Source organism: Petromyzon marinus, chromosome 11, assembly GCF_048934315.1.
Source record: "Petromyzon marinus isolate PM22_M1 ecotype Great Lakes invasive population chromosome 11, UKy_Petmar_22M1.pri1.0, whole genome shotgun sequence".
Lineage (NCBI taxonomy): Eukaryota > Metazoa > Chordata > Hyperoartia > Petromyzontiformes > Petromyzontidae > Petromyzon > Petromyzon marinus.
The window spans coordinates 8,245,288-8,269,806 of NC_133677.1; the positions used below are offsets into that span (position 1 = coordinate 8,245,288).

Sequence of the window (24,519 nt, forward strand, 5' to 3'; positions counted from 1 at the left end):
TTGGTTGACATTATACCTCCACGATCTAACCCACACTAAAACAAAAAAACTCGAGGTTATAATATTGCTCGGGAAAACCTGCGTGTTTTCATATACACATATAGTATACATATATATGACCTTTTACTGTATATTTACGTGTTTGTTGCGTGTGTTGACTTATGCGAAATTAAAATTATACAAAAAATACGTGGGAAAAAAACACAATTTTATTTCGTAAATAACAAAAAGCACGTTTTGTACACCACCACACATTCATCACAGCATTTAATTTAACCACTACGTATGTACAGTACATGACGACACAATATTGTGTAATTACGATTTATACCGGTGGCTGCCAGATGATAAGGCGCACATTATGGATCTAACACTGGGTGCATATCTATCTGTGTGTGAGCGTACACAACAGATGTCCTGAAAATGAATACCTGCTATTCACTTGATCCACCGCTATGTATTAAGCTCTCTGATTAGCACGGTTGGCTACGTACGGCGCGAAAGAAGTTCAACATCATACACGATACAAAGTTTCCCATTTTCGTTCGCGAGAATGTCATGAATATTTGGCCAAACACTCTTATCTATCTATTCCTTATCTGGAAATAAAACAACACATTGCGCAATAACACGGTGTGTTGCATTTGTGTCTTAATTGGTGCAGCTGCCAACTCAGCATCGCCAAATCATCTATCCTCGTCAAAAACCCTTAATGCGTACGTGGGAATTGATACCAGATCATCAGCACCGTGTAGCCATTTGTCATCAGCGTCCTGGAGAGACAGCAGCGTCATCACACACACGCAAGAAACTGTCCCAATTCATCTTTAGTCTTTCAAGGAACACGGAGATTGTGACAAAGTGTAGGTGCCAGATCTGGGCTGTTAACGGTCGATGGGGCATATAAGCAGTCGATCCAATCCGTGCTTGTTGTCCCTCGTGTGTTCAGACTCACTAGGTACTAAAGTTCCTTTAAAAAAATATTAAGCGCACAGTGTCCTTAGACCTTTTGTCGAATTGCAGAAGGCCTCACGCCATCTGACAAATGTTTGACAATTCCATTAATCATTATATACAACTTGGGATAAATTCAATAAAGAATTATATAACAAATAAGAGGTATTAGTTTTGGGGTATCTCTCATATAAATTATGTGTAAATGCTTACACGTGTGCATGTGTGTATGTAAATATGTAAAATGATACTGATTTGGTTTTGATATAGCCATCCTCTCGCAGTGGATCAGGAGCGCTTTACATCTCACGTCTCAACACATTTGAAAGGGGCACCCTCCAGCAGCAGCTGGCCCTGTACGACACAAAGGCTTACTCAGCCAGCACCTCGCCTGCAAACGGGCACTATACATCTGCCAAGTATACCTACGTAGCTTGCACACGTGAACAAAGGTCAGAACATCTACATGTTATGGAGTTGCGGTGATAGCGAACGGGTGGGTGTAAAGTGCCCGATGATATCAATAACGCACGTGGTTTTAACTGTTTTAAAATATCCACGTTTGGAAATAAAACCTCAAGGTCTTCAGTGTCGGCTCATATTCGTCATGCGTTGAAACTCACAGCCATTTGCTATACCCACGCCCCAAACCAGATGATTGCTCAAGTTCTGCACCATAGGGTAAATTATATCTCATCATCGTTACAGTACAACATTTCGTACTGTACTGTGTTAGTTTAATTACGAATGTACATATACACAACACAAACTGTACACATTTAAAACCAAAAAAACTGATTTTATCATAAAACGGAAACCCATTCATAGCTCATAGTTTTATACCACCGGTGTCTTCGATTGGAGAAAATGTTGCACAACAATTCTCCGTCTGGTCAATTTATCACACAGTTCATACACAAAAACCCATAAACATTCAAGCTATTCAGTAACAGCCCATACAGGCTGCCTGAACATCCATCAACACTACCTGAAAATTACACATCGCCTGAACATTCGAGAATTGTGTCAAAACGTTGGAGACGTCCCACAGTCGCCTAGACAGTACAGGGACTCTTCTACTTACAAACATTCGAATTACGAAATTTCAGAGATACGAACAAATCTGTCTGTATGTCCAGTTGCCTGTTCGGACCGAGAGTCGTAAGTTCAACCGCCGCGCAATAGATGGCGGTGGTGGCATCTACATCTGCAGAACGTGAAGAACCAGTGGCATCTATATCTACAGAACGTGAAGAACCAGTGGCATCTACATCTGTAGAACGTGAAGAACCAGTGGCATCTACATCTACAGAACGTGAAGAACCAGTGGCATCTACATCTGCAGAAGGTGAAGAACCAGTGGCATCTACATCTACAGAACGTGAAGAACCAGTGGCATCTACATCTGTAGAACATGAAGAGCCAGGGGCATCTACATCTACAGGAGATTATGCAACGAAAAGCCATTCCCCGTGTTTAGTGTACATGGCGTACAACATGTTTGGAATCGACAGGAGTAAAGTTGGACTAACGAACAAATCGACTTTCGAACAGACCTCTGGAACCTAACTCGTTCATAAGTAGAGGAGTCCATGTACACGTTTTTATTTGTCTCTGTGAAGTGTTCTCCATGGTGGTCCAAAAGTCAGGACACGAATAGGGTTGTTATAGTAATTATTTCAACAAATTACACGGGGTTCTAAAGACTTCCATTCACATTAATGCACGATGAATACAATTCTCGTCGGGAAGTGAACTTAGGACTTCCCCCCGCCCCCTAAAGATTACAGGCGTGTAATCTTTCAACATTCATCAATTATGTTTCGTCTCAATTCACTCCAGGTTCTTAGTCGAGTTTTTGTAAACAACGAATTTGAGTTGACCCAACAGTACGGAGAAGAAAAATCGATATGAATAATGATAAAAGATAAAATATTAACTTAAATAATACGCAAGTCAAATGTTTGGATGCCTGTGTTAAAATAAATTAAATCACCCTATGTGTCCTGCCCATTGGGCCACCCTGTATGTGTAATAATCGAGAGGCTTAAGAACAAGTCACACGGAATGTACCTGATCTCGGAAGCTAAGCAGGTTTGAGCCTGGACATTGCTTTGATGGGTGACCGCCTATGCATAAGCAGGTGCTATAGGCGACGCGACATTGTGGAGAGGCACATTGTTGTACTGCACTATATCTTGTGTCTATGCCCACCCACCTTCTCCAACCCGCACGTACAAACGTGGTGATATGTTGTCACGGATAATGATCCCCTGTATAGCCTGAACAGACTGTTGGGGCAAGTGCTGGCACGCAGCAAGAAGGGGCTGGTGGCCTATACCATGCTCTTCCGCCTTTGTCTCTCCAGTGCTCAAGTTTACACACTGCACGAGTACTGTTTACACACGGTACTCGTTTAAGGCCGAGTTGACCTCAGGGAGGCCCATATGTGGGTCAATAACCCTCAGGGCCCACAGAGGCTCTCATCTAGCAGTGGATTAACGAAAGGGCTGTGCATTTTACATTTAATGTAAAAGGCTTGAAGAGGCGAATACCACTTTATAATCATGATGGGCAATATTAGACACTCAGCGGAACCTGAAAGTGATATGAATGTGTGAGATGAAACGAAAATGCTGCATCCATTGACCGTGTAAATGTACAACGCAATGTACAGGCCAACGACAAAAAATAATAATTATAATAATAAACAACAATTAAATCAACCCCATACATATAAAGTTGGTGCTTAATGCTATGGAATATTGAATGAAACAGCACGACAAAAACGCTCTAGAGGAGCACACGTGATTGCCCCAATCGAACCGGGTTCATCCTCTCGTCCCATCGATTTTGTGCGAAAGAGATGCAGACACAAAAGCAAAAAGGAGAGATTACTTTAACACTGTCCGCACTTTACACGCGTAGGGACTCTCCCACGAACACGTTAGGTGGGTTACAGCAGCAAACATCGTGCATGCTCAATAATGCTCAAGCGTTATAAAAAAAATAACAACTATTTGCTGTACACGGCAGATACTGCGTCGGCAATGGTGCACAAGCGCAAATAATACAAATAAAACTCAACACATTTGTCCATGCCAGCGTGGCCTTAAAATGGAAATATATGCGTAGCACATGAAGAAGGGCCATTGCCCGAAACGTCACCCATTATACACGCTTCCTTGTCAGGCCACGGAGTTATTGACGAACGTGTTGAGTTTGTTGTTATTTCTACCGCGCATGGCGTTGATGTTCAGCAATAACGAGGCGTGAGCAGCTTGTACCGCTCTGCATATGAACGGAGGAAACTGGTATTTGGGTCGCGAGGAATCTTGAGGAGCCCCCCGATCTCCGTAGCTCTGCACAATATTTGCTTCTGCCACATTCCAATTGACGTGTTCCTAGAAATTCCCAGCACGTGTTGCGTTTCACCTCTTGGTTGTATCTCTTCGTTCCAATAAGCGTACGAGGTTTCGTATGTGCACGAGATGCCGTCATTGGTCCGCTGCCGGGCCAGTGGTACAACACAGTGGCTCCAACAATACAATGCCATTCATTATACCTTCCAACGTGAGTCCATGGTTTAGCTCAGGGGTGCAGGGTGATTGCTGGTGTTGGTGGCGGGAGCCAAATGACAATTGGGTTGTGGAGGGGGGGTGTGATGGGAAGGGCGGTGAGTGGAGGCAGTCCTTAGTTGGGTTCATCCACGTCCACATCTTCGTCGCTATCGTCAGAGGAGACGGTGGGGGGGCTGTCGGAGCGACTGCAGTCCGAGGGGGGTCCGCAGGGATCGGCTCTGGCTCCGGATTCTCCAGACTCAACTTTGCCGTCTGACGGTAGTTCCTGGTGAAGACGAGATTGATGGCGTGTTCATTGCGAGCACGTCAGCACATTGTTCGGGCGAGCACGTGGCTTGATTGAGCACGTGGAGTGGGCATTTGTTCAGAGTGAGCACGTGGCTTTATTAAGCACGTGGTTAGGGTTCAGAGCACGTGGTTAGTGACCACGTGGTTAGAGTGAGCAGCGCATGGCTTGATTAAGCACGTGGTTAGAGGGAGCACTTGCCGAAAGAGAGCACTTGTTTATATAAAGCACATGTTTAGTGTGTGCACGACCAAAGTATACTCAGTTAAGATTGAGCACGCAATTATATTGAACAGGTGTGGTTATTAGCCACAGCTAATATCAAAAGGGCCTGGGGTGATATCTGACTCCTACCCCCTCTTCATCAATCCACACTGACCAGCATGGGGGAAGTATGGCCAACCTCCGCATGACCTTACACGGCGTAGGGCCCGTGCGTACACACGTACGACGTTATACGGTCCATATAAGCCATTTTAAGAAGCATCGACGCCGACTTGTAAAATGTGTTACGTGTACTATTTTATTATTCATTTCATTCGCCCCCGCCCACAATCCGTTTGTTTTACTGCCGCCTAAATGTGTTCCAGTAAAAGAAAAAGAGCAGAGCAAACGTAGGAGGAGGCTGCTCGTAAAGAGCCGAGTGGCCAAGGCTCTCACCTGCTTGAGTCTCCTCCACTTCGCCCTCCTGTTTTGAAACCAGGTCTTCACCTGCATTCGTTCGCACGCACACACACACGCGCGCACACGCCTTCCGTGAGCGGACACTTGTGCACGTGTGTACTGTAGCTATGCGTGTACCGTATATAAAGCGGCGGCGGAGCGGCTGGCGCGCCGTGCTACGAACCCGGCGAAAATGAGTTCGATTCCGGCTCATGGCCAACACCAGTGAAGGATATCAGAACCGTTCCTGGGCCTCCCCTAGATCGACTCAGCCTCAAATAAGTATCTGGTGTGGTGTCTAATCATCGCCATTAGGAAGATAAAGGCGACTGGGCATGGTTATGGTCACCTATACCATCGTATGCCACCATTCCTGCCTTCATAGGTGCTTGCGAACAGCACTTGACCCAAAAGTCTGTTAAGGCTATACGGGAGACCTTTCGTTTTTAACTGTACATACAACTCAATATTTGCATGCTCTTGCACGATACATCTTTTTCAGTGTTTACCGATATTTTTTCGAATACAAATGTATTTTTTACGTGCTGCACTTGCCTGATGATTGGTAAACAACTCACCCCCCCCCCCCCCCCCCCGATCGATCCTCCACTGAATGAAGACTCCCCCACGCCTTTCGGTCATGCGGTTATTTTGACCATACTTCACCACGCTGATCAGTGCGTGCTGGTGAAGGACGGAGAAGGAAGAGGGTCGGAACCGCTTAAGATGTCGACCGCCGTTTTTTTTTGTTTGTTTGCCGTTTGCCGTGAAAATAACTCCGGTCACCGTATTCGCAGCGCGAGCACACAAGCTGCTGCGTCACCGCTCACCCACTGCACTGTTTCCTCTTCAAATATGAGAGATGCCACACGTACGCGACCCGTGGCAGTGGATTACGAGTGAAAGAAGTCTGAAGCTTGAGTGCAACGTCTTCAAATGCAATCCCTCGTATTCCTTTGTAATTGGACTGTGCGTGCATTCAATATGACCAAATCACCCAGAATGCACCAGTGACCTCGTCAAGATCTCAGTAGCTGAGCAGGTTGGAGCCTCCAAAGTGTTGGGATGGGCGATCCACTGCGCATGACAGGTTGCGAAAGGCGACGTGGCAAGTCAGCAGATTGCACCGCAGCAGTATCCAGCACCGACAGTAGTTTACCGTACACTTCACCGCACTCCTATGATATCACGTCTACGCCCTCCTCCGGCCTTCCCCAACCCGCGTGCTGACCAGCGTGGTGTCGTGTGCTCGTAACGACCCGCACGGCATGGGGAGACCGTCACGCAGCACTGGATTGCCACAAGGCACCGCTGAACATGCGGCATGGAATTTTCACGCACGGGTAAGGATCACCCTAATGCGAAGAGTCGGCTTGTTGACAAACTCGCGCAAGCATCCTTTCTCGCTATTAAATACCAAAAAGAATTCGAGGAGCCGCTAGAACCGACACTCACTCAAAGAGGCATTGTTAACTTCTTGTTTCCCGTGAGAAAATAAAAAGGGTGGGCCACGCGCCGAAGCCCTCGGCGGCAAATCATAAAAACTGCGTGCAGTGATAACCCACAACAACCTCCAGTGCAGCAGCAGCAGCAGGCTTCCCCCTAACCCAGTCTGATCCACGTCCACATCAAATACATTATTTGGCAATTGATGCCGCTGCTGCGTTGGCAGTGGTGCACAAAAGACAAAGACCCCCCCGTGTAGCCTGAACAGAATGTTGGGGAAAGTGTTGTTAGCGAGCACCTATGAAGGCGGGCACGGCACACGAGGGGGTGGGCTGGCCAGCACCACGCCCGGTCCCATTAGTCTCCCAAGTGGTGATGTTTACACATCGCTACACCAGGTACTCATTTGACCTAGGGGAGGCCCAGGGCCGGTTCAGATAATTGTCACTGGTGTTGGCCACGAGCGGGAATCGAACTCGCGTCGCCGGCTTCGTAGTGCAGCGCGCTAAACGCTACACTACCGCTCCGCACACGTAACACAAACAACAACAACAACAAAACCAAATCAAACACATTCTCCAACGATAACGCTGCGTGGCCTTAAGTGGGACAGATATAAATATACGCGTACACATTCCACTCTGTCCTTGCGTACGATGGAAGCAACATGGTTCAGGAGCTGAATGGCAATGTTGATGTCCGCTAGCGATGACGAGAGGGCTTCAGGAGAGAGTTGGCACAGTTTGGCTGCTCCTCCTCTGTTGTAGGAGCGCAGACTACAGTGAGTTTACTGTAAGTTTGGGTTTCATGGCCACAATCGCACTGTGTAGCTTGTCTTTAATGCATCCCCATTGGTTCTCTCTCTCTCTCTATGGTTCTCCAAGTATATCCACGTGTCTCTATGGATTTCACCATGTGGCTCCATAGTTTGGGGGTGCATGTTGACGTCCCGTTACGGTCGATGGCAGTGTCTTCGAGGAGGAAAGTCAACGCCGGGAGGGAGGGAGGGGGGGGCGTGCGACGTTTGGGGGTCTCGCACGAGGCGTCTAAACGTTGGGACGTCCGCGAATCAATTCGTGGAAACGCCACGCACGCTGCGTCCTGTTCCAAACGTGGCGACGAGTAACGACATCGGCAACCCGCGGATTCCAAGAGCCACCGCCGCTTCTCCTCTCCACCTCTCGCCCCTTCCCGCCTCTCACCTGTCGCTCGCTGAGCTGCAGCAGCTTGGCCAGGCCCTTGCGCTCGCCGGGGGAGAGGTATTTCTGCCGCTCGAACTTGCGCTCCAGCTCCACGGTCTGCTCGCTGCTGAAGCGCACCTGGCCGCCCTTGCGCTTGTGTGCGGGCCGCGGCAGGAAGGGGGCCCACAGCAGCGGTTTGCCTGCAACGCCACGCGGGTGTTAGAGACTCCGCAGCGGTTTAGCGCTACGCTGCGCTACGGACCTGGCGACCCGGGTTCGATTCCCGATCACGGCCAACACCGGTGACGATTATTTGAACCGGTCCTGGGCCTCCCCTAGGTCGACTTAGCCTCAAATCAGTCCCTGGTGCGGTGCGTAAACATCGCCACTGGGGAGACAAAGGCGGCCGGGCGTGGTGTTGGTCACGCACTCCCTCGCGTGCCGTGCCGGCCTTCATAGGTGCTCTCTGACAGCACTTGCCCTGACAGTCTGTTAAGGCTATACGGGGGATCTTTGGCTTTGCACGTGTGCGGTGTATAGTGCGTGCGATGTGCGGAAGTCGAGTGGTTCGGATTCCGCTCACAACCTTGTAACACCGGCGACGTCTGTCTGGACCGGTCCTGGGCCTCCCCTAGGTCGACTCAGCTGAAAATGAGTGTACCTGGTGCTGTGTGTAAACATCGCCACTTGGGTGCGGTTACTATCCACCCACCCCCTCGTGTGCCGTGTCGGTCTTAATAGGCGCTCGCTAACTGCACTTGCCCCAACAGCCTAATAAAGGCTATAGAGGGATACTATATAGATAGGTATGTGCATGTATGTATTGTGTACACGTGTGTGTGTGTGCGTATGAACGGGAGTGCCGGCCTTCATAGGTGCTCGCTATCAGCACTTGCCCCAACAGCTTGTTGGGGCTATACGGGGGATCTTTGTCTTTGTAATGCACCCACCCCCTCGTGTGCCGTGCCGGCCTTAATAGGTGTTCGCTAACAACAATTGCCCCAAATGTCTGTGAAGGCTACACGGAGGGTCTTTGTAATGGGTGTGTGCTCACACTACCTCTGAGTGTGCCTTAATAGGCGAGTCTTAATAAAGTTGTTCACGCATAGCACAGTTTATGAATTATTAAACGTAATTAATTGCCGATCAGAGTGCTTATTATACTGCATTCATGAAAGTGAGCACACCGATATATTAACACGGCAAATATATTAAGCACCACACATGTGTAGTATGTATACGTGGGGTCGGTTAACCAAAATAACGAGAAGAGCCAATTTAGTTCCAATTCGGGAAACAACTCAGCACTATTTCAAGAGCCGCAGCAATGCATGCGAATGCGAGACGGCGGGGTACAGGGTGATTCAAAATAATGTTGACACATATTTACGCGATCTAACCGAAACATCTCTATTATGGATGATATTGGTCGCGAAAGCCTACGTGTTAAACTTGTACGGGACTATCGTTTTTAATGGAAAAAGAACGGATAATACACTGTGAAATGACAACAAATGTATGTTAATAGCTTCAAAAAGTCTTCACTTATTCGCCATCATTGCCATAACAACACTGTAACGTGATTACAAATGTAACGTTAATAGATAAAAAAAAGTCAGTCTCCACTTGTTCGTCATCAAAGTCAACACGTGCCTGGAATCTTCTCCAGATGATCTCCAGAGCCCGGAGGCACATTTTTTGCGGTATTGTTGCAAATTCCCCGAAGTGTTAACATTTCTTTGAAGCATCCTGTATATGGTACGTAGAGGGAGCGGTCGTGTCGCGGTTAGCGCGCTGCGCTACGAACCCGGCGACCCGAGTTCACGGCCAACATCAGTGACCATTAGTTGAACCGGTCCTGGGGAGACAAAGGCGGCCGGGCGTGGTGCTGGCCACCCACCACCTCGTGTGCCGTGCCGGCCTTCATAGGCGCTCGCTAACAGCACTCGCCCTAGCAGTCTGTTAAGGCTACAACGGGGAGATCTTTGTCTTTGGCACGTAGCAGAGCCGGCTGCGTTTGCTGTGAATTGTGGGCAAGAGTGGTCAAAAGCTATGCCGATAACTCGTGGGAGGCTTTGACCCGGCCCTGTGGATTTTCAAAAGAGATGCGAGACTTATATAATCTGTTTGTATCTCTGCCCGTGGTAGTTCTCGTGGGTGAAGCGGGAGTCATCAGTGGTTGTTATTTAGTGCGCCTTGCTATGAAACCGGTATCACAAGCTGCTAGTTGCTTTCCTAGCCAGGGATCATATAGAGCACCAGCGGTCAGAGGTGAGATCTCTAACCGGACCTGGGCCCCCAACACGTTCTTTCACCAACCGGCACTGACCAGCGTGGTGAAGTATGGTCCAAACACCAAGGCCCTCCCCCCCCCCACCCATCCGTCAACCCCCCACGAATAATACGGTGAAGGGTGGGTATGTATGTTACCCTGTAACAGCACTGTAGTGGATTGACATCGACCATTAAAGTTGTTGTTGTTGTTGTTACTCTCGTTGCAGGGCAATGATTCAGATGAGCTTCTGCGGCCCTCTGGAACGCTCTTCCTTCCGATGTCAGGACGCCACTGGAGATGTGGACTTTTCTAAAGTTACTTCTTTAAAACTGCTTTTTGTGCCTATGTTTGTTGTCCTTCCCCCGCACCACCGATTAGCACGGTTGGCTACGTACGGTGCGAAAGAAGTTCATATACACACATAACGCGCTTCATGCATTATGTTTTAAGTAGACCATTTCACGACCAAATAAAAATGTGTAACTTTTAACTTTCACATCTACAGTACATTATGTTGCTGTTAACAATCGCGATACGAAAACACATAGCTGCGGTTTCATAAGAGACCCGTGCATTATTTCAACGTGATTTATAATAAAAACAATGTACCCATCGGGAAACCATCTACGGAATGCACCATGCAATATTCCAAACTGAGCACCATACGATACGGTACATACAATATACATAAACACATAACACAAATGAAAAAAAAAAAACTCAACACGATCACCAACAAGACTGTGGCCTTAACGGTAAAATATATAATAGGCGACGTTTCAGGTAATGGCCCATCTTCAAAGCGCAACAAATATGTTTTGTGCGTGTTCAGTTGTCGTCCCCCGTGCCTCCGATTGGCAACGGTTGGCCCTCGTACGGCGCGAAAACAGTTCAACGTGAGACGAATGAAGCTCAACAAATGAACAACACCACGCTCTCAATCTAAAATTGCGACCTTCAGCGGGGGGGGGTGGGGGTGGGTGTGGGGACGCACGCTCTCTGCATCAGCACCTTTGGTGGTCACTGTACGTTTCGAGAAATACAAAAGCAGCAGAGAGAACACGACAGCTCTGCCGAGCGACAGCTTTGTTTCTGTAACCCCCCATCCCAGTGCAATTGCAGGCGCGCGGCTTCCGCTTTCCCTGCAGGTGCTTCCTCCTCTGCTTTTATCCTCTGAGCGGACGACTGTTTTCTTTGAGATATATCGCAGTCCTCCACCACCACCACCATCAACCACCACCTCCTTTGTAATGTTTTGTCCGGGTCATAATCGTATCGGGTTCCACCACAGTTCCTGCAAACGCCGCGGATTACCGCCGCCGCTGTTGCTGCTGTTGCTGCTGTTGCCTGATGTCGTGACCGACTTAGGCTGATCTACGACTTACTCACGATACGGCCCAGGAGTTTCCTGCTGCGAATAAAATAGCTCCCGCTCGCATACGCGGCAATGGGATGGGGGTGACGCATGTACCGCCGGACGAGCCTCCCTCCACAAATAAACAAACACGCACGCACGCCGGCTAGGCTCGTTATTTATTAGACACCGGCTGGTGGAGTGAGTGGGTGGGTGGGTGGAGAAGGGGAAGCGGTCGCGTCGTAGGTGGGTGCAGCAAAGCGAACCGAGGGCGAGTTTCCAGCTCTCGCCAGGGCCACGGATAAATTCGCCACGCAATCGCGGTGGTGATGATCCATGGATCAGTACCCCCCAACCAGAGCTTCATAGACTTCTCCCCCCACCACCACCACCATCCCCCCCACCCACCATTCCCCCCACCATCACCCCCCCCCCCCCCCCACTGGAGGAATCCGGTGAGTTTCTGAAGCTATTTGTCTACAGATGTCCAGGATTCGTGACGGCTGTCATGACGAGTCGATCAATATCGGTTCTTAGGGTCACGATGTTGCTTGTACTGGAAAAAGTTAAATTTCGATTTAAAGCTTTCTCGACTGCAGGGATTCATCTTCTTGGTTCTTCTTGGTTCTTTCGGTATGTTTTATTTTTATTACTTTTGTTTCCATTCTACGTGACTTTACCGAAAGAACCAAGAAGCTGCAAAAAAGTTGTAGAGTTTTCCAAGCGATCCTTATCAGCCGCTCGTGACCGCATCATTCGCCGCAATGGTGAATAACAATCGATCGTTGGATGTAATCGCGACGATTAGTCGAATCGCGAACTGATCGATTCGTTGCATCGCCCTGCGATGCTTTTACATAGCTCAGTGGGCCGTATCTGGTAAAATAAAATAAAAACGTGTAGCTTACTTTCGTATAGCTTTTGGTCGTTCACAATGCAAGCAGTCGCCCACAGAAAAAGGTCGAATTTGACCACAGTATTGATCTATTCAACCGCTCCCATTACAGTACATGAACTTTGTAACAGATTCAATCCAGGCAAACTATGGGGCCGTCCATAAATGACGTCACGCGATTTTGGACGATTTTTTAAGTCAGACCTCCCCTAAAATATGACGTCACAAAGCTCTGCCCCCCCCCCCCCCAAAAATATATAAAACATGCTTCAAATCGCTTTAAAATATTAGTCATTGTAGTGCGTATTTAATGTGGCGCTGCACTCTGATGTTGTAGGTGAAAACATTTACTAAAAAGTCTATTTAATTAAGCAGAGTTTATATTTATTGAAAGTTGCGCATATTGATGTGACGTCACATTTATCAAACCCCCCCCCCTCGTCACACATCGTCACAAATGTCTGACCCCCTCCCCTCTCCCCCTAGGTGCGTGACGTCATTTATGGACGGCCCCTATGTAGCGCGCGATCGAGCAAAGTTAACAATTGTATCACGAATTATATTCAGCAAGTTATCAAAGGATTTGGCGCGCGAAGTGCGAAAGGAACGAACGAGATGGGAGGCCATTGACGCCGACTCTGCTGCTGCTGCTGATGAGACACTCGGGTGTCGAATCCGGTCCAGAAGTTGTCTTTTGCTCGCCTTGAATCAATGCTGCCGGAAATGATGCGGCAGATTTGCTATGCGCGAGACGTAATACTTGGGATTTGTTGTTTGATGCGGAGAGACGGCGTATATATTGTATCGTCCCCCCCCTTAATGTTGTGCGTTTCCGCTCTTCCCAATGTATGCGACGCTAATGATTGAGTTATTAGCGTGGTTGGTTGGTTGTCTTCTGAGTAAAACCTGTCCCCAACCGTAGCAACGTGCAATTCCCATCTCGCTATCCACAACAATATTAAGAGATGTTACATTTGGGGAGGGGAGAGAAGGGGTGGTGGGTTGCGCGAAGGTTCGCGCACTGCTCTACGAACGCAGCTGAGTTAGATTATCGATCACACGGTAAACATCAGTGATTATCGATCACGCGGTAGACATCAGTGACTTGAGTCGCAACGTTAGACCGGTTTCCTCCTCCACCATCTCCCACGCCTTACCCCCCCCCATATATCAACCCGCACTGACCAGCGCGGTGAAGTATGGCCGAGTAGCCACAATGACCGATACATGGCATGAGGAAACACGATCAATGCACATGTGAAATCGTTGATTTTACGCAACAGAAATTATTTTGATTCGGTCACTGAAGCGTTTCGGCCTACTCGCCTTTTTCAGCAAAACATTGAGGCTTAGGAGTTAATGAGGGTGAAATATAGTGGGGGGGGGGGGGTCGGGGGAGACACTCCCTCTGTTACTTTAATTCAACTGTGATGATTGCACTGTGGACATTTCCATTTCTCGAGTATAGTTTTTTTGCTGGGAGGAGTGTGACGCTAAAGCGGAGAGAAAGCGCATTGAAGCCTCTCAGCGACTATACAAACACATGTATACACTTGGGACCTTATCGCATTACTAACGGGGGGTCCTTTATGGCAGCTATACTCACAATAAGATGTATTTATGACCAGGTAAGAGTGCCATGGGGTCAGATGTCTCTTTTGGAAATTCGCTTATCATAGTTAGGCATTCAGTAAGCTCGTATAGTGTGTACTTGGCGTGAATGTAGTACTGTATAGTTAAAAAAAAATCAATATGACTTTGCATTACAATTGTTCGACTATATTATCCACATTTTGCCTTGGTTAAATATAATGCGTTAAATATAAATGACATGTTATCGTATTAATTTGTTAACTATATATTTAAATTGTGTTCATAAGACGAACTGCGTTCGCCTAACAGTTTGAGGCCTGCTGTTGGGCTTTGCACCCTCCTTATAACTTGATTGTATGAACAAAACATATTCGCAACCCAATGAACGCCTGTACTTGACTACACATATATAAATAACGCATAGCACTCCGCCGATTAATCGATTATTATTGGTGCTTTCTTGAAGGCAGAGGTGATTTAAATACAGCGCTCGCTGAGCAGCGCGCACATCTAACTACATCTCAACACGTGCGTCTACAAAAACACTTGCCCCTGAGAAGAACCAACATATACATTGCGCGACGTTTCGGGCCATGACCCTTCTGCATGGCAGATACAAGCATAAAGCAAAATGGCTTTACTTCATTTGCGATGGAGGGCTATTTGCCTCAACGGCATCGTATCGTGTAATGGCACGTTTCCCAGAAACGTCTTCTCTTAAGTAGGTACCATATTTCCTTCAGAGTTATTGACAAACGCGTCGAGTCTGAGGCTGTTATTTGTGACCCTGCACAACTGCCAACGGACATCATCAACCAACAAACAAAGGAGATCGCGTGGTTGTCGCCGAGATTACCATTCAAGATAAGACAAAGGTCCCCCGTATAACCTGTAACAGACTGTTGGGGCAAGTGCTGTTAGCGAGCACCTATGACAGGCCGTCATGGCACACGAGGCCTAACACCACGGCCGGCCGCCTTTGTCTCCCCAGTGACGACGAATTTACACACCGCACCGGGTACTCATTTGAAGCTGAGCCGACCTAGGGGGATTACCCGGGATCGGTTCAGATAATCGTCACTTGGTGTTGGTGGCCGTGTGCGGGAATCGAACTCAGTTCGCCGGGTTCGTAGCGCAGCGCGCTAACCGCTACACGACCGCTCCCCCCACCATCATCACCACCATCATCATCATCATGGCCATCATCATCATCGCCGCTACCATCGACATCGCAAAAGAGAATCCACTCGGTTATCCGCCGTGGATTGTTTCCCTTCATTGGGCTGAATTGCGGAAACCGCCGCCTCTAATCAGGCGCGCGCACGCACGCGGCCCCGCGTCCCTTGTGCCGGAAAACATTTGAGCAGCATTACCAGCAGATTTACTCCTATCGAGAGCTCAAGGCTTCCTGTATTCTGATTGTGTTGTGTGTGTGCCTGGAGCGGTGGTGGTGGAGTTGGCGAGGGGGGGTGAGGAAGAAGTTGGGGGTGGAGCGAGAGAGAGAGAGACGGCTGGGTGGTTGTGAACTGGGCTGATGGTGGTGATGGTTGGTGGTTTCTGCTGCTGCTGCTGTTGTTGCGAAAGCAGCGGTGAGCCGAGCCCCGGCACGACCGTTAGTTGTTGGATGGATGGTTGCTTGCGCCGTGCAATGTCGGCCCTATCGCTGGATACACATCATCGTCGTGGTCTGTTGTGACATGCCAGCCAGTCCTGCGACACCCACCCACCCACCCACCAACCCCCCTCGCTCCCAGATTGTACCGATAATGATTGTGTTGGGTCGTATGACACCCCCACTGCATCCACCCACCCGCAACAGATTGTGGGGATAGTGTTGTGATTGGTAATGTTACAATCATTATGGCTGGAGTGGGTTTTAAAATATATATAGACATAACTTATATTATTACATTGCATATGTATAGCGATATTAAATACATATACCCGCTGTGTCTATGACCCACTGTTTATTGAGAAGCGTCTTGCATTTATTCGCTGTACACACCCCCCATTTAATTAAGTGATATATTGGTATCTTTAAGGGTGTATCGATTAGATAAATTTCCCACCACTTGTTTGATTAAGGGCGGCGAGTTGAGCTATCGTTTCTCATTCGTTCCGCCTGAATGCAACATGACCACAGTGCCATTATTATTACTTGCGTGCAATTTGAATCATCCTCGAAAAATAAATCAGATTGTACGCAACGTACCCGTGCCGTGCCCGTGTTAAAGCTACGAATTGATGTAAACTTTACAGCCGCCACTAGCGCGAATTACACACAATAAAACCCTATAGCTCACTTATCAATGTCAATGGGTGATGTGAAGAATGAATGCATATAGGATGATTTTACTGTCAGCCATTATCAATCCACGGCTGGATTAATGTATTTCAAAGCTGCTGCTGCTGCTGCCGCTTCTACCTCCTATCACGACCATACTAAACTAACAACTATTTTACCAGGTAATGCCCACTGAGCTATATATCGTAGCTCTTTTTCAGGCCACAAATGATAGCTCAACAAAGTGGCATATCACGTGGACATTTATAGCAGCCAAATCCCCTAAATTGGACATCCGTGGAAAAGAGCTTTATAGCTCATCGGGTTCCTCCTGTCTACATAAATATTCAGGTTTCTGATACACGTAGACCTCTGTCCTGTATTGAGCAGTACAACACACAGTGGGTCGCAGCAATATATTTTAAAAGAGGCTGGCATAACTGAGTTGGTTTGGCCAGTTCCTGTTTCACTAGAATGTTATGTTTTTTCAGTTGTGGCAATCATGCGAGGCATCTCGTGTTGAAATGTAAAAAAAAATGTAACCATATCACATTTATAGAATAGGCAAATGTAAGTGCGTGATGTGGACCGTATAGGAACACGTTATATAAATTACATTGCCACAGTTGTCGTCTTGAAATGAATGCACATTGAAGCCCGTTTACCAATTCACTTTTGAATGTCGGTCACGGGAGATGTTTGGCCATACTTCACCGTTCGGGTCAGCGCAGATTTAGTGAAGCGACAGATAGACGGTTCCCATTCGTGGACAGTTGCAGGAATCATGAACCCATTGAAGTGAGCTGTGGCCGGGAATTCTCGCGGATGCCGCGGGGTTCGTAGCACAGTGCGCTAACCAATGAGCAGCAATACCAAGAAACAGCAACACGCAATTTGAACTTCGTAAACCCCGGTGTGCGTTCGTGGAATGATTGTAACTTTTGCTCAGATTTCCCTTCAATTCTGGCTGAACGCACACGAATGCGAGTCTGACCCATTGTTTGATACGCTGCCTCAACGCAAGAAGTGGAAACAACCGAGATGAGTTAGATACTCGCTATCCAGCGCGCGCCGAGTTCCGCATTCACGTGAACTTATCGTCCACGCCATTTAGGTATAGGGCAATCGTGGTGGTTAACCGCTGTCTGAATTCAACATATGATTCCTGTTTTCACATTCACTTCAATGTTTTGCACTATCAACAGCCGGGCTTATTTAACACCAATAAAACAATCTTAGATATAGATATAAATGTACCTACCGTGTCGCCACTATTGCAGAGGTAGTGTAGCGGTTAGCGCTACGCTGCGCTACCAACTCAGCCACCAGAGTTCGATTCTCGCTCACGGCCAACATCAGTGACGATTATCTGAACCGGTACTGGGCCTCCCCTAGGTCGACTCAGTCTCAAATGAATAAAAACATCGCTACTGGGGAGACAAAGGCGGCCGGGCGTGGTGCTGGCCACTCATCCATCCCCTTGTGTACTGTTCCAACCTTCGTAGGCACTCGCTAACAGCACTTGCCCTAACAGTCTGTTAAGGCTATACGGGGGATCTTTGTCTTTGCTACTATTGGAAGGCTCTCACGTCGGGTCGTGAATATTTGCGCTCAATATATCCCACTACGAACGATTGTTATAATTATGATATTATTATCAGACTGGAAATAAGAGAAATGCGAACACCTTGCATTACCGTCCGTACTTTAAACCCCATTCAGTCTCACCACGTTACAATGTGATGCGGACACACTACGCAGTATAAGGACAACAGCGTCAGGAGAGAAACCAATATATATTACTTAACTGTAAACACATTATACCGTAATATTTTAAGAAGAGGAACAACCCTTTTTCAATCCACTGATTCGATGTTGAATGAAGGCCGACCCACAAGACGTTCCGTCGATCCACGAGAGAGGGGGGGGGGGGGGTGTTGTGGACCATACTTCACTCTGCTGGTCACCATCGAGTGTTTGGTGATTGGAGACATCCACTCGCCGTGACCGGAAAATCCCAAATCTACCGGGCCCATAGCGCAGTGCCGCTAACCACTGGGCCACCACGCCACCATCACAGCGAATATGCTGTCATGTCACTCAATAAGATGTAATGCAGAATATTATCGGCATTAATAGTTTCACTGACGGGATACAATCGACGGGATGAATATTTATAGGGTTTTTTGTAAGGCCGTGTTTACAATATTGGATAAATATATTCCAATTAGATTGCAAATGTAATTATACCCAGGTAATAGCGAATTGAGACTTTAAAGTCAATGCCAAGTTATACCTGCATGGGCTCTACCAATGAAATAAAAACATAGGATATTTTAATTGCCGAATTAATTGCCTTATTAAAATAAGTACTGTCTCTAAAAATCACTGCATCTGTTCCCAATCTGGTCCCACCACGCTTACAAAAAATTACGCAACAAATTCATATAATGTATTTATAATACAAAAAACAAGATCATTAAAATTGTGCTGCTTGTTTTTAAGGTGACATATTATCTCTACACGCGTAAAGGCAGATTTTACATCATTCACGTATAGCGAGTAGCACCTATGAAGGCCAGCACGGTACACGAGGGGGTGGGTGGCCAGCACCACGCCCGACTGCCTTTGTCTCCCTAGTGGCGATGTGTATACACCCACCGCACCAGGTACTCATTTGAAGCAGAGTCCATTTAGGGGAGGCCCAGGACCGATTCAGATATTTGTCACTGGTGTTAGTGACCGTAAGCGGGAGTCGAACGCAGGTCGACGGGTTCGTAGCGCAACGCGCTAACCGCTTCACCACAGCTCCCCGCTACCTCCCGCTAATAAGACACACACACACGCGCGAGTACACATACTATGTATCTGGTCGAGTGCATGCGTTTAGCGCACAGTGAATTCGTCTTAGGTCAAAATAAGCTGCGCGTGACGGATGCTGTCCAAAACACATCCGTCAATAACGCAGTGGCCAAAGGAGAGAGTGTATAGAGTAATAGGCGACGCTTCGGGCAATGGCCCTTCTCAATTAAACGTGACACTTATAATCGCGGGAATGTGATCGATCAACAAGTGAGCTGCACGTGACAAATCATCCAATCACAGATCCGTCACCAGCTGCGCTAATTGGAATGAAGCAAAATCCGCCGTGAGTCGCAGCGCGCGACGACTCCACCATTGGCGTCCGTTTGGCGACAGAGTTCCGACACGGAACGCGCTAAATCGCTCTGCGTATCCCAATAGGAACCGGCCACGCTGTCCTTCTGGCTTCTGCGGCCGTCTGGAACGCTCTTCCTTCTGATGTTAGGAAGCCACTGGAGCTATGCACTTTTATATCGAGATTGAAAACTCATCTTTAAAACGTATTTGTATGTGTTCAGTTTCGTTGTCCTTCCCCCGCACCTCCGATTACCAGTTGCGGAGGGAGTTCTACATACATGCTACATACATACATACATGCTACATACATGCATACATTCTTAGCGATATTTTACTTATAGACACAGTTCTGTATAACTATCCAGGGGAGGCCCAGGACCAGTTGTAATGATACAGTACTGTGTATATATGTATAAATGATACTGTAGTTAAGAATATCTACATGAGGCTTAAGTCTCGCTTTCAAGGGCGGGTCCCTACCGCTTTGGCGATATATTGGCCAATTACCATTCCTGTCTGGGGGCTTCGTGTTGGGACGAAACCCCCTTAAGATTGCGGAGAAAACCCCTCCACGCAAACGGAGAAAACCCCTCCACGCAAACGGAGAAACCCCCACCACGCAAACGGAGAAAACACCTCCACGCAAACGGAGAAAACACCTCCACGCAAACGGAGAAAACACCTCCACGCAAACGGAGAAACCTCCACCACGCAAACGGAGAAAACACCTCCACGCAAACGGAGAAACCTCCACCACGCAAACGAAGGGGACATCAGCAGCAACAAGAGGAGCAGCACTCGGCACTGCCATCGCCTGGCCACACCTCGCAGCGGTGACCAATGCGAGGTGCTCTCTCGCTAGGCTCAAATCCTCCGCTCATAGGGTTGGTTGTCGTCCACTACTAACTACACCCCTGCATCTCACACGCTCGGTGCATCTAATGTGTTAGTCGCGGGCTGCGGCACGCGTTCTGTGTGGATTGCAAGTCCAGTGTGTCACCACCGCTGTGGCAGCAGCATCTAAACACGTGCATTCCCGGTTTAATTTACTCGACGTCTATGGAAAATACTGGGCATCTGTGACGAAAGAGCTTCATAGCTCATCAGATTCCTCCTCCAGTCTACATGGAGATTCTGATTCCGATTTCGTACGTAGGCGCTCTTCTCGGGGAGCCACGATGGTCAGATGTTAACTTCCTCGTCTGGTATGCAGGAGGTCCTGGGTTTGACCCCGACCCTGACGATGCCTGTATGTTTGGAGTTTGCATGTTCTTCCTGTGGTCGCGTGGGTTTTCTCCGGGTCCTCCGGTTTTCCCCTCCGCATTTCGACTCAACATCACGCGTTGAGAGTTGTTTGGCTGCCACTAGACATTTCCACGTGATAAGCCACTTCGTTGAGCTACCATTTGTGGTCAAGGTCGCTTCTGAAAAATATCGATATAGCTCAGTGGACCTTACATGGTTTAGAACCAAAAAAACTATATATAGTTGAGTTGAAATTTCGATCTCACGGGAGGGGAGAGAGGCGGAGAGAGGAGGGGGGGGGGGCGGGAGAGGAAGGGGTGAGGTGTTACTCACCGAGGTGGTCGTGCCGACCCAGCAGGGGATGCCCGAACTCGAGCGCCGTGCGCGGGTAGGGGTACAGGTGTCCCGGGAAGCCCAGCGTGGCCGCGTAGGCGAGCGGCTGCCCGTGCGAAGGGTACCCGGCGGCCACGGCGGCCGCAGCAGCAGCGGCGGCCGCGTGAGCGTGGTGGCCCGACACGGCGGTCATCTCGCCGTAGGTCACCGGCGCGCCCCTGTAGCCGGGCGTCACGGACGTGAAGGACGAGTTGGGAGACGGGTGCAGGGTGGCGGCCGCGGCCGGAGGGGCCCCCGGGGGCGAGGTCTGGAGCGGCGGCAGAGGCGGCTGGGGAGGACGCCTCCTGCCGCGCTCGTCGACGCCGCTAGCGCAGCCCACGCCGTCGCGTCTCAGAATGTCCTCAATGAAAAAGGGTGTCGGGTGGGCCACCTGCACCGGGGTCGGCGCGTACAGCGGCACGCGGAGCGGCGCGGGAGGAGGCGACGCGTGCGGGAACTGCATGGCCGTGCTCAACCCCGGGGGGGTGTGTGGGGGGGGAGTCGTCCCGACTGGCGATGGGCGAGCGATGCCCCGGGTGGTGACGGGATGGGAGCCGGCGGAGGGTCAAATCCTTCCCCGTCCCCCCACCCCCACCCCACCCCTCTCCTTCCTCGCCTCACCTCGCGTGGCTCTGAAACTCACCACCACCACCACCGCCGTCTCCTCCTCCTCCTCCTCCAGCTCGTCACCCCGTTGGCTGTGTTGTCGTCGGGCGAGCGAGCCGTGTGCGCCAGTGGCTGTTGTGAGCGCGGGGCGCCACGAAAGTCGCGAGGCGCTTCTGTCGCGCGCGCGCGCAGCCGCTCAGAGGCGGAGTTGAATGCGCGCGTTTCCTTCCGTCCTCGCAAAGAAAGCCAACAACCAGAAGAGTTGCTCCCTCGCCCCTTCTTCTATTGGCTGATGTTTATTTTTTATTTCGCCTCGCTTCAGAATCCAACCACCCCCTCCTCTTCCACCCGACTCTCCTCCTGCTCCTCCTTCGGCTCCTCACCTCCCACCCCCGGCCAGTGTCTATCCGGGGATGAACTTCTCCCGCGATTGTGGCGAGTCGTGACACGGCTTAGACATATCTGCCAGACCCGCGCATACAATGGCGATGTGATAGCGGCGCTGTAACGAAGGCGATCTTTATCAGCCCTTTTGTTTGTCAACCCACGGCTACGCACGGCTGTTTGTTGCCGGGCAGTAGGCAAAGTAAAATCTGCAACGTCGTCCGCAACATATAAAAACAAAGATCCCCTATATATCCTTAAGAGACTGTTTGGGGAAAGCACCTATGAAGGCCGGAACGAGACACGGGGAGGTGGGTGGCCAGCACCACGCCCGACCGCCTTTGTCTCCCTAGTGGCGATGTTTACTACACACCGCAGTAGGTACTCATTTGAGGCTGAGTCGACCTAGGGGAGGCTCAGGACCGGTTCAGGTAATCGTCACTGATGTTGGCCGTGAGCAGGGATCGAACTCGAGGCGCCCGGGTTCGTAGCGAAGCGTAGCGCTAACCGCTACACTGTGTCTGCACATATACGTCTGCCCAGACACACAAAACATATCAAGGATTTCTAATACGGCCCTCGTCTGGGAGCGCGTAATTTCAGCAGTGCTCAATCAAGACGAACAAAACTCTGGACCGGCTTCCAGACAAGGCGTCTCATCAGTAGGGTTGTGCTGGACTATACTTCACCACGCTGTGCGCATAGACAGTCGTAGGTAATTAACGATAAGGTCGCATTGTCAGATGAAAGCGCGCTCAGATATGGATTAGATGTGTATGCAGCATATATGTATATATATGTTACTGAATATGGTGTGAAATACACACAATTCACACACGTGCACAACATAGGTTAATACCTTTGAACTGGAATATCTTCGTTATGACACCCGCCATTAGTGTGTGTATGCTGCTTTATGAACAATCTTAAATACAATTAATATATATTCTTAGCTCTTTCGGTAAAATCACGTTGAAGGGAAACAATAAAATAATAAAATATATAAAACAATAAAAATTATCACGTTGTTTCGACCATAACACAAACGGTCGTCGTCGTCAGGTGACGACCGTTTGTGTTATGGTCGAAACGTCGTGAGAATTTTTATTGTTTTATATATTTTTTATTATTTTATTGTTTCCCTTCAACGTGACTTTACCGAAAGAGCTAAGAATATGAATTACTGCAGTCACGAAAGCTTTAAATTAACAATTAATATAATTTTGGTAATCGTGCATTAACTTGACATCTAAATGCGTTTAACGCAAGAAAGAATGCGTTACTGATGACGTATGCATGTTGAACTTTTTTCGCACCGCACGTAGCCAACCGTCATCTCATTTTGGATTATTTGACCATAATACCACACCACGCTTGTTTAGTGCGGCAATTTGTCGAAAGAGGGTGGCCCAGGAAATATTACAGATGTGACCCAGATAATACTAAATATGTGGCCTAGGCAATGCTAAAGATGTGGCCCAGATAATACTAAATATGTGGCCTCGGAAATACTACAGATGTGGCCCAGGAAATATTACAGATGCCACTTGCCAATGATATCATTATCCGTCGTCGGAAATCTAACTTAGGCATCCGAGTTTATCACGCAGTGTGCTAACCACCGCTACGGTACATAGGTGCCCTGTGCTCGATGTGCTATTTACATGGAGGAAAGAGAAGGATCGAATGAAAGTAGTTTATTTCGTAGGCTTTCGCGAGCAATAACATCCATAATAGAGGTTTTTGGGTTAGATCGCATAAATATATAAATGTGTCGTTAAAACCCTTCACCACCCGACACAGCCAACTAGTAATGGTTGTCACGTAAACAGAACGTGGCCAATTCGTCACTCGTACAGCACGCCGGTGTGTTGGAGAGCCAAGCCACAACATTTACAAACTGAGTAAGACGTTTCGCCAGTAATTGCAACTAGCTTCATCAGGCGACAGCCAGATTTGTAAATGTTGTGGCTTGGCTCTCCAACACACTGGTGTGGCTGTACTAGTGACGAATTGGCCACGTTCTGTGTACGTGACAACCCTTACTAGTTGGCTGTGTCGGGTGGTGGCGGGTTTTAACGACACATTTATACATTTACGCGATCTAACCCAAAAACCTCTATTATGGACGAATTAAAATTATAATATCTATCTTGAATAATTCCAACGCCACCACCTCGTTGTGTCGATCACGTGCAAAGGGACGCCTCGAGTTGGTGCCTGAAGCTCCGTCTGCTGCGT

At 48.6% G+C, this 24,519-nt stretch overlaps 1 protein-coding gene across 1 annotated transcript; it reads right to left on the reverse strand.

Moving 5' to 3' along the window:
- Positions 1–187: 187 nt before the first annotated feature.
- HHEX (hematopoietically expressed homeobox) lies at positions 188–22,358 on the reverse strand. The gene is made up of 4 exons (XM_032952123.2): positions 21,250–22,358; positions 8,133–8,311; positions 5,482–5,532; positions 188–4,800 (listed from the first exon to the last, which is right to left on the reverse strand). The coding sequence occupies exons 1-4, from the start codon at positions 21,749–21,751 to the stop codon at positions 4,648–4,650; spliced, it is 885 nt and encodes a 294-aa protein (XP_032808014.1). The 5' UTR covers positions 21,752–22,358; the 3' UTR covers positions 188–4,647.
- Between the last annotated feature and the right edge of the window lie 2,161 nt (positions 22,359–24,519).

Coding starts and splice junctions, on each gene's coding strand:
- HHEX (XM_032952123.2), bottom strand. CDS start 21,751: ATGCAGTTCCCGCACGCGTCGCCTCCTCCCGCGCCGCTCCGCGTGCCG. Junction 8,312..21,249: donor GGGTCGGCACGACCACCTCG/GTGAGTAACACC, acceptor GTGGCGTTGCAG/GCAAACCGCTGCTGTGGGCC. Junction 5,533..8,132: donor TGCAGCTCAGCGAGCGACAG/GTGAGAGGCGGG, acceptor GAACGAATGCAG/GTGAAGACCTGGTTTCAAAA.